An 11,037-nucleotide genomic window follows, 5' to 3' on the forward strand; every position below is an offset into this window, starting at 1 on the left:
CTGTTGGCTCAGACCTCAGCTGAGGCTATAGCTGGAATGCCTACAAGTATCCTTTCCTTACAGGTGCTTGGTTTTCTCAGAGTGCAAAGTCATCCTAAGAGTCAGGCAGCGCCCCATGGCCTTTTATGTTCTAGTCTAATAAATGCAAAAGCATAACTTCTGTCATGTTTCATTTAGTAGAAGAAAGTCATAAAGGACAGTTTATACTCAAGAAATAGTGAGAGAAGTGTCAAAGAATATGCACATGTTTTAAAAACACTACCCATGGGATTGGATGAGACCAATAGATTGGATGAGAATCCTTAAGTAACAAATGCCAAAGAGGCTACCCACTTTCTTAGAGATGCACCACAAAACTAAGAATAAAGAATGCCTGCAAGTCCCCTTAAGCTCCTTTGTTTAGGAATCCTGCATAGTTAAAGACTTTGAAACCTATATTACAGTTGTATCTAGAAGAAATAGATTCCTTTGTTTCCAAAATAAAAGTTGGAATTGGAATTCACCATGGGTCCAAATTAGGACAAATGCTCTCAAGCCAAAGGTGGGGCCCTATAAGGTAATATCTAAATAATGCTTGGCATTGCATCTGAAAAGGAATCAAGTGCCAGTGAGACCCTCCAAAGAGTTGATGTCTCAGGAAGTCTGGATACTTTCACACTCAAGTTTGGCAGATTCTTCAATAGTGTATGGCAGAGAATGTTCCAAGTCCATCCAAACCTGCTTTCTTTTTCTTTTTCTTTTTTTTTTTTTTTTTTCTGCTTTCTTTTTCTCCTGGGTACACAGCTTGACAATATTCCCAGCCTCCCTCACAGTTAGGTAAGACCATGTGACTAAGTCCTAGCCAAAGAGATGAGGGCAGGAACAATGGAGACTACCTCTAAGACTGGTCCATAAAAACTCTGGTACAGTCCTGTATTTTTTTTTTTCTCTTTTACTACCCACTGGCTGGATGAATAAGCTTCTAGGACCTAGAGGAGGGCAGAGTGACATGAGAGATGCCTGAGCGTCTGAGCCACTACTTGGAGGTAAGCTACCTGACCAAAACATCAGCCTATAGTGTTGCTGCATGAATGGGAAATAAGTTCTTATTGCTCTAACCCACCACCTTGGGGGCTGTTTGCTACAGCTGTTTGCCTACCCTGACTGTGAAGTTGGAATATTTTTATTCCAGAAATATTCATTTCCCTCCCTCCCCCACCACGGGTGGAATATACTTCGCCATTCCCTTAGCAATGGGTTTGGCCAATGGGATGTTCATAGACATGATGTGACATAATAGGCTTTTACACACATTTCATCACTTCTACACTCTTCTGTGCTACACCCTCTTAGTCTTCTGCCATCACCTTGAGAAGAAAAGCACCAGCTAGATCCTGGTCCAGAGGATGAGACACCTGATGAGCAGACCTAGATCCAACCTGCAGCTTGGAACCAAGCCCAGTCTAGCCCAATCCAATAGCAGCTGACTGACCAGCAGATGGATGAGCAAAAATAACTGATTATTACTTTAAGCCACTGCGTTTTGGAGTAGTTTGTTACACAGCATATTGGGGAGATAGTTGACTGATACACTAAAGAAGTGTGAGTGCGGCAGTCTCGTAGGGCTGCCACATTAGGCTTCCACTTGAGGCCTTTTCTATGATCTCACTTAAGGTTTATGCTAAAGCTGTTTTACAAAGGAAGAAACCGAGGTGTAGGAAAACTTGCCCAAAGCCACACAAGGAGTTTGGTATATCACATTTATAAGCCTAAATGCACTTCCTTCTGTTCCAAACACACCAAGGGAATGTGAGAGAAGCAGGTAAAATCAGGAAGGCGTGAACAGAATTCAGGATGTTTCCACCAAATCCCACTTTAACAGAGCTTGCTAATTACACCCCTTGACACTTGAAAAGTTCAGACAAAGAAAACAACGACCAGTTTCCCCCTCCCCCGTTGTTAATTTACGGAGCTTACTATCTAAACATCCTTAGATAATGCAACTGAAAATACAACTTTTCTAAGAAAGATTTGAACAATCACATTACACCACTCCTATAACGGGTTAATAAGGAAAATAACATTTGCAGGGAATCTTCAAGGTTAACTTCCAAGGAGGAAAACCACACCCTCCGACCCAGTGTTTCTAGAGCCCTGAGAGAGAAGGAATAGAGAGAGGCCCCTCGGACTGCCAGCTCCCACCACCGCCCTTCAGACAAAGCTTGTCACCAGCACGTAAGGAACACCCGCCACCGCTCCTGCAAGGGCCGCCCAGCCCGGGGCACGCAGACCACGGCGGGAGGGCAAGCAGCCCCCAATCTAAGCAAAGGGCAGTGGAAACCTGTTTCCCCCGTCCGTTCATTTTTAGGGACCCTCGGCTCAGATTCTTTTAGGGCTCAGCCTTCACAAGGAGAGAAAAAGCGGAGTTGGGGGGGGTCTTCCTGGGTGGGCGGAGGCAAAGGCAGGAGACGGGAAAAGAGGGCAGGGATGGGGGATCTCCAGCGAGCAGGGAGTACTGCAGAGTCCGCGTGCAAGGCCGCACATCCATCCGCACCTACAACTACGTGCTACACACACACACACACACACACACACACACACACACACACACACCCCTCCCCCGCCGACCCCACGCCCGTTCGGGGCTGGGGCGGGGGGGGGGGGGCAGCAGATTCCCGGGGAGGGGAGCACAGCCCCCGCAGCAAGGCCAGGGCCCAGCGCCCACCCCCCACCCCGGTGGCGCCGACGGCGTCTGCCGCAGGGTGACGGCGACCCGGGGGCGCGGGGGGCCGGGGCCGCGCTCAGGAAGAAGGGCGCGCAGCCCGCGAGGCGAGGGCCCAGGGCGCGGCGGGGAGGGAGCGGCCCGCGCTGCCCCCGCCCCGCCCCCGCCCCCGCCCCCGCCCCCGCCCTCCGCCTCCCAGGACCGCCCCGCTGCGGCGGGCGCGGGGCGGGGCGGGGCGCGGCGTATATAAGGCGAGGGGCGGGCGCCGCTCTTTTGTCTCTTGCTGCAGCAACGCGAGTGGGAGCAGCCGGCGCGGGCTCGCAGCGGAACTCCTCGGTGAGCGTGGCCGAGGGCGGGGGCACGGGGGTGCGGGGGGCACCTGGCCGCGCGGCGGGCGCGCCTCCCCGACGGGACGCCCGGCCGGTGGGCCACGCCCTGGGGCGAGCACGGGGGTGCGGGACGCGCCCAGGTCCCCGGCCGCCGGCAACGCCCCGGCCCAGTGCCACGTCGGGAGGCGGCGGCGAGGCGGAGGGGCCCTGGCGCCCGGCCGCGGGCCAACCGCCTCGCTCTGCCCACTAGGGTCGCTCTAAGAACATGGCAGACAAGCCAGACATGGGGGAAATCGCCAGCTTCGATAAGGCCAAGCTGAAGAAGACGGAGACGCAGGAGAAGAACACCCTGCCGACCAAAGAGAGTAAGCGCGCCCCGCGCCCCCGCCCGCGCCCCCGCGCCCCCAGCCCGGCGCCCCCGCCCCACCCCGCCCCGCCCTTTTCGAGGACCCCGCCCCGGCCCCCCTTCTGTTCCCCGAAGCGCGTGTCTCCCCAGCCCCAAGCCCCTTTCTCGATCCCCAGCCCCCGGGGTGCCTCGGGGTGGGGGTGGGGGTGGGGGGTGCCAGCGGTCCTCATTCCCCCGTCCCTGCTTTCCTGCTCTCCACAGCCATTGAGCAGGAGAAGCGGAGCGAGATTTCCTAAGAACCTACAGGATCCCCCACCCCCGTCATCTTCGAGACACCCCAGTCGTGATGTGGAGGAGGAAGAGCCACCTGCAAGATGGACACGAGCGACAGGCTGCACTGTGAACCCGGGCACTCCGCGCCGACGCCACCGGCCTTGCGGGTCTCTGAGGGGACCCCCCCAATCGGACTGCCAAATTCTCCGGTTTGCCCTGGGATATTATAGCAAATTATTTGTATGATTAATGAAAATAAAACACACCTCGTGGCATGGCTGGCGTGGTCTGAGTCTTGGTTGGGAACGCGTGGGCAGTGTCGCTGCAGCAGAGCCCGACGCGCTGGAGTCGAGTCGCTGCCGCAGAGCGGGAGGGGGTCTCGGAACAAACGGCCGGTTTGCAGGGACCCTTTTTAATTTTGGCCTTCCCTGCTTCTCCCTGAGATTTTGTGGGTTATTGTTAGCTGCTCAGCTCTTCTTCTGATCACACCGTGTAAAATTTAACCTCACTGTCGTTCCTGGAAGCTCTTTGGGAAAATGCATTTTCAGGGGAGCAGGATTTGGGTTTTTTTTTTTTTTTTAAGGATTTGCTTTTCATAAGCTTTTACCTTCCCACTGTTTCTCTGGCTTCATAGTTCTGATTCACACCCGGAAAGAGAACAGTGATTTAAAGTCTGAGAAGAAAGGGGTAAGCTGCTATATCTGGAATGTTGGAAATTGGGTGAGGTCACAAAAGTCTCCTGGAGGCTTTCTTGGAACTTAAGGCGGTGGAATTTAGAAAACAAAGGCGGGATCCGGGAGGGAAAACCACAGCAGGAACATCAGAGCTGGAGGGAACAGCCTAGCTTTTTGTCTTTCAACCCTAGTGCAGAACCTTCCACAAAAGCTAACCGTTAGAGGGAGTGCTAGGCTGAGCTGCCTCCTGTGCTGGGAGCAGCCGGAAGGGTGGGTGTGTGGAGGGAGGGCTGGGACCTAGCAGCAGAGCCCTGCAGGGTTACACCCTAGAGAAGAGGGAGACCAACCCAGAAGGGAGGAGTGGATGGGAGGTGGGGAGCCTGCAGGGCGTTCTGGAATGGAAGAGACTGGCTTATGGTCCCAGGGGTGAAATTTTCTCCTAAAAAGGGAGGTGAGGACACCTTCCTTAGTGATTTGTCCCACATTTTTGTCTCCCCATAACGGGCTGGATGCTGGGTGAGGAGTAATTTGAATGAGGTGTGATCCCTGTCCACAAACCTAAAACCCTGGTGGATAAGACAGGCAGCCACAGTAGACCAGAGCAGGGACAGCTAGGCTAAGGGAGCCACTGCCCATTTTGCACAAAGGAGTGATTCCGCAGTGAGACCTGTGCTGTGGAGGGTGAGTGCACCTAAGGGGGTGGGGATGTGGTAAGGAAGGAAGAGAGAGAAATACCGGGGGGCGGGGGGGGGGGGGGGGGAGGGGGGTACGCGAACTTTCACTGAGGGTCTGCTTTGAGCCAGGGATTGTCTTAGGATTTTTAGTTCTCAGAAACTATTAAGACACTATGATAACTATCCCATTTTGTAGATGGGGAAACTAAGGTCAAAGAGGCTAGGGAATTTGCTGAAGTCACACAGCCAGTGAGTAGTGAGCCAGAATTTAGGACCAAGGATGTGCTTTGGGGGATTCCATAAGCCAAGGTTTGGAACATCTGTTGTGTCAAACGTTTCATGAGATTTCATGAGCATTTACTATTTGAGCATAATCGACCCTGGTAGGGTCTATTGTTAGGAGGTTAATGAAAAGGGAACAGAAGAAATCACTACTCCCTTCAGACAGTAACAGTAGGTCTGCTGGTGAGAAGGGCCCTGAAGGTAAAGCAGGCTGGGTGTGGGGAGACAAGTGTGCCGGGGCTGGAGAGGGAGTGGAAGTGACCAATTTTCAATAGGTCAGTCAAGGGAGGCCTCTGGATAAGACAAGAGGTTCCAGGAGGGGGAACACAAATGCAGGGGCCTTGAGAGAAGAGTGTGTTGGATGACCCGGGGCAGAAGCAGCTGGGGTGGAGTGAGCAAGCCGCAGGGAGGTGAGGTGTGAGAAGGCAGGAGACAGAGGAGGCAGATTTTGAAGTACTTGGCAACTGTTACAAGGTTGGTTGCTGATAGGTGCCTCCTGACCCCTCACCCCAAGCACCCTCCACCTCTGAGCTCCATAGGTGCTCCTCATGGGCACTTCAAATCCTGTCTGGGCAGTCAACCTAAGGCCTCTTCAGCCCCAGCCTCCTCCCCAGGGCCTTGTCTGGGACACCAATCGCATGTTCTCTCCCTTTGGATTCCACAGACTCCCTGACCCCAGTGGGTCCACCCTGGAGAGCAGAACCCCATTTCCCAGGGCCCCCTGACTTAGAAGATTCCCGTGACTTTCTCATCCCCTCAATTCAGTCTGACACTATCTACCTGGAGTTAATGCAAACCCCATAGATCAAGGGCTCAGTTCCACAAGACAGCCCCCTCCTCCCACTTCAGACCCCAATCCCAATCTACAAAAGATGAACATAAGCAACCCAATGACCCAGCAACACCCTTCCTACTTACATATCCCAGAGAAATGAGTGTATGATCCACCAAAGGATATGTTCCTGGCAGCCTTATTCATATTAACCAAAGAGCAAAAACACCCCTTATGTCTCTCAACAGAATGGATAGACAAATTTGATATATTTGCACAATTTCTCAATCATTAGGTTACTCAACAATAAAAAAGAACCAAGTACTAATATCTAATTGTACGATTTTATTTCGATGAAATTCTAGAAAAGGCAAAAATGATTACTAATAATAAAAGTCAGCAGAACCTCCCAGGGTGATTAAAATGTTGTATACCTCGATCAGAGTGGTAGTTACAAGGGTGTGTACATGTGTAAAAAACCATCAAGAAGAGCAGCCCGGGTGGCTCAGCGGTTTAGTGCCACCTTCAGCCCAGGGCCTGATTCTGGAGACCCAGGATCGAGTCCTGCGTCAGGCTCCCTGCATGGAGCCTGCTTCTCCCTCTGCCTGTGTGTCTACCTCTCTCTCTCATTAATAAATAAATAAAATCTTAAAAAAAAAAATCAAGATAAATACTTACAATGAGCAGTCACATGCAGTTTGCTGTCTGTGTGTTTTACTTGAATGAAAAGATTTTTTTGGACACCTGGGTGGCTCAGTGGCTGAGCATCTGCCTTCAGCTCAGGTCGTGATCCTGGCCCGGGGATCAAGTCTTGCATTGGACTCCCTGAGGGGAACCTGCTTCTCCCTCTGCCTGTGTCTCTGCCTCTCTCTCTGTATCTCTCATGAATAAATAAATAAAATACTTTTAAAAAAAGATTTTTTAATCCTATGAAGAGCTAAAGATTCCCAGATTCTAAGGCAATATACAATTAATTCAGAGGAAAAAAGCTGAAAATTGTGTAAACAAGCCCTCCTGAATATTTTCCCCACTTTGAGTGACCCTCTTTTTTCTTTTTTTAAAGATTTTATTTATTCATGAGAGACACAGAGAGAGGCAGAGACACAGGGAGAGGGAGAAGCAGGTTCCTTGTGGGGAGCCCGATGCGGGACTCTACCCCAGGATCCCAGGATCACGCCCTGAGCTGAAGGCAGACCCTCAACCACTGAGCCACCAAGGTGCCCCTCCTGTCTCTTTTCTAATTAGTCAAATATTAACCAACCTACCAGACCCTACCAATCACCACTTTCTCTGATTAGCCCTCTTAGATTTCCCAGCAAAGACATTCTCTTTCTCCTCTCAGCTCCTATCTTTACCTCTCTGCTGGTACCTGGGCACATGCATCACCTTCCTGTCTGGACTGAATAGAGAAGGATTCTTATTAATTGAAGCCAGCACATAATACACTGTAGCCAGCACATAATGCATACTTAAATAAATACTTCTTGAATTACAGCTGAAATATCACCTGGCCTCGTCTTGGCTATGCTAAAGCCATGCTGCTACCAGGCCCAACCACTGTCTGAATGTTGGTTCTATTATGCATTGACAGAGCCCAAGCATGGTGGGTATGTGAAAGTTACCATGGTGCAAGAAAGCCAAACATCTTCATTTCCCTCCTAGAGCCCAGTTCAGGACACAATGCGATTACAAGGAGGAGAAATATGGTTAATTCACAATTGAGGCTGTTGACGGAAAGCTGTATATTACCCAGAGAGCAACTGTGAGTCTCAATCAGTTAAAAGATTTTAGATATTGGACTGCTGATTTCTCTGAAATACAGAGGCTGTGTTCTGGTTCATTTTAATTCGGCATGCCTTTTTTGAGCATCCAGTGAGTGTCTATCACTGCACTAGGCCTGTAGAAGCTGCAAGATGTGAGCCAACCAAGTATACAAAAGGCAAAGTGAAATAAATGCCGAAGAGAAGGTGTACAAAGGAGTGGTGTCTGCACGGGAGGCTGCCTCATGTGAAAAGCAGCATTTGAAGACCTTGAGGAGTGAGAAGGGAAGCAGGGCTTTCTGAACAGGTGAAGCAACGCACAGCAATCCCACATTCCTGAAGGGAGAGGGAGTGGTTCAGTGGAAACAGAAGCCTCACAATGGGCTTAGAAAGATACTTTTTTTTACTCTGTAGACAGTTGAGAGCCACTGCAGATTTTGGAGGCTGAGACAAACTGATCTGAGATGTATTTGATAGCATGTGAAGGATGTTGTGACTGACATGGAAGGTTATCTATCCAACGTCCACCACCAACACACCAGGACACACTCCTCATCCCCTCCTATCCTGCCTTCTTTGTGGTACATGCAAGTGCAATTTTATTTAGACATGAAGCAGGTGATGAGCTTCAAGGGGTCAGCTCCAGGAGCAAAGTTTGATTAGTATAAACATACGGCACCCAGGGGTTCAGCATTATAGAAATTTCTGAGGGCGTTTTGTTTCAGTTTGGCTATCATAATGATTAGGGAATACTGTTGATCATAAACTGGGATCAGGAATACTAGACATCGGGGGATCCCTGGGTGGTGCAGCGGTTTGGCGCCTGCCTTTGGCCCAGGGCGCGATCCTGGAGACCCGGGATCGAATCCCACATCGGGCTCCCGGTGCATGGAGCCTGCTTCTGTCTCTGCCCCTCTCTCTCTGTGACTATCATAAATAAAAAATAAATAAATAAATAAATAAATAAATAAAAAAGGAATACTAGACATCCAGCATGGCATATGACAACTCCATACATCAAAGATTTGTGCTGTGCCTTACATGACCTTCTTTAAAGACTCTTTATTGTAGTATAACATGCATATAGAAAAATGCACAGATCATAAGTATACGCTAAAAAATTTTAAATTAAATTAAAAAACGAGTGTACAGCTTGATGAATCTTCCCAAACTGAACACAACCTAGTGCCTAGGAGAGTCATATATCTATTTTAATTTCGAATAGGATGTATACATTTTGCCTACTTTTGAACTTTAGCTAAATGGACTTATAAAATGAATCACTACACATTTGTATAGATGAAATATCTCTATAATTATGTAACTCTAGCAAAAACAAATTCTGCACAAATTTTGTATACACTGCATTTTCCAAGAATGCAACTAGCACATAAATGTAAATTGAGGGCACCTGGGAGGCTCAGTGGTTGAGCATCTGCCTTTGGCTCAGGGCATGATCCTGGGGTCCTGGGATCATGTCCCCACAGGGAGCCTGCTTTTCCCTCTGCCTGTATCTCTGCCTCTCTCTGCGTGTGTTTCACATGAGTAAATAAATAAAATCTATAAAAATAAAAATAAAAAATAAAAAAATAAAATAAAACAATAAATCTAAATTGGGAGATGCCTTTTTTGTTTTTTACCTCAGAGCTTTCATGTCACTGATAGTGATATTTTTCTTGGCTTTTGAATTGTTGATGCAACACAATTGTATCAGTGTTCATTTGAAGTCGCTGGATTAATGGTAATGCTGTGTATAGGTGCAAACATACCTAAAGTACAGATTGCTTCTTTAGCTGCAGAACATTGCTATACTGTATTAGTCAGATTTTGATAGGTCATACTGCAGTAACAAACTCCAAAAATTTCAATAGCTTACAACAACAAATTGTATTTTTATTCACATACACATCAGTTGAAACTCTGCGCCAGTTGCATGTGCCTTTATTCTGAGAACCAAGCCAAAGGCACAGCCCCCATCTGGAACATGCTCTTGTTATGGGAGAAGGAAAGAAGAATGGCAGAGCCATACAATGGCTTTTCAAACTCTTCTCAGATGTGGAACTTCCATTCACATTCCATTGACCAAAGCAAACCAGAAAGCAAGCCTGACATCGATGAGACACTTTAGGGTTGGTGTGTATAATTCTGCTACAGGGAAGACCAGGAATAATTGGGAATCATGATAATACAATTAATCATATATGCTGAAATGCAGACATATAATTTTTTTTTATAAATTCTATTTCTTTACTTCACCTTTATATTCCCTTTTTTTTTTTTTTTTTTTTTAAGATTTTATTTATTTAGGGCAGCCCAGGGGGCTCAGCGGTTTAGCGCTGCCTTCGGCCCAGGGCGTGACCCTGGAGACCCAGGATCCAGTCCCACGTCAGGCTCCCTGCATGGAGCCTGCTTCTCCTTCTGCCTGTGTCTCTGCCTCTCTCTCTCTCTGTGTCTCTCATGAATGAATAAATAAAATCTTAAAAAAAAAAAAAGATTTTATTTATTTATTTATTCATGAGAGACATAGGAAAGAGAGGCAGAGGCATAGTCAGAGGAAGAATCAGGCTCCCTGCAAGAAGCCCGATATAGGACTCTATCCCGGATCCCGGGATCACACCCTGAGCCAAAGGCAGATGCTCAACCGCTGAACCACCCAGGCATCTCTCACCTTTATATTCCTATGAGGGCTGGTATCGATTTGTTTTTAAAGTATGTGTGAAAAAATAAAAATAAAAAATAAAGTATGTGTGAGAGTAGATTAATTATCTTTGATTTCCGTTTCGAGAAAGAGAAGTGTTACAAGATATTTGATGCTAAAGGAGATGTTGGTTCTAAACAGTTGGAAATTAACAGTCTGAACCAACCATGGCAATTTTATTATTACCTTTGCAGTGATTGGCTTAGCAATAGATATGGATTGATAAAAGAATAGATATGGGTTGCTATTCTGGTCAAGAAGACCCAAGAGGAAGCCTGCTGTGGGACTTCTGGAAAGACTGAATTGCTCCTTAAGGAGGACTTAAGAGGGGCACCTGGGTGCCTCAGTCAGTTAAGCATCTGCCTTCACCTCAGGTCATGATCCTAGGGTCCTGGATGAAGCCCCATGTCAGGCTCCCTGCTCAGTGGGAAGCCTGCTTCTCCCTCTTCTCTCTCTGCCTGCCACTCTGCCTACTTGTGCTCTGTCAAATAAATAAATAAAATCTTAAAAAAAAAAAATAGGACACAA

At 48.3% G+C, this 11,037-nt stretch overlaps 1 protein-coding gene across 1 annotated transcript; it reads left to right on the forward strand.

Annotated features, from left to right (window-relative positions):
- Nucleotides 1–2,877: 2,877 nt before the first annotated feature.
- Nucleotides 2,878–3,924, forward strand: TMSB10 (thymosin beta 10). The gene is made up of 3 exons (XM_072770021.1): nt 2,878–3,037; nt 3,281–3,395; nt 3,638–3,924. Exons 2-3 carry the CDS (start codon nt 3,296–3,298, stop codon nt 3,670–3,672), a joined length of 135 nt encoding a protein of 44 aa, XP_072626122.1. The 5' UTR covers nt 2,878–3,037; nt 3,281–3,295; the 3' UTR covers nt 3,673–3,924.
- The last annotated feature ends 7,113 nt before the right edge of the window (nt 3,925–11,037 follow it).

This window comes from Canis lupus, chromosome 12 (assembly GCF_048164855.1).
Source record: "Canis lupus baileyi chromosome 12, mCanLup2.hap1, whole genome shotgun sequence".
Taxonomy (NCBI): domain Eukaryota; kingdom Metazoa; phylum Chordata; class Mammalia; order Carnivora; family Canidae; genus Canis; species Canis lupus.

What these genes read in the sequence shown, in the direction of transcription:
- TMSB10 (XM_072770021.1), top strand. Translation starts at nt 3,296, where the DNA reads ATGGCAGACAAGCCAGACATGGGGGAAATCGCCAGCTTCGATAAGGCC. An exon ending in CACCCTGCCGACCAAAGAGA is followed by an intron (nt 3,396 to 3,637) that starts GTAAGCGCGCCC and finishes TGCTCTCCACAG; the next exon opens with CCATTGAGCAGGAGAAGCGG.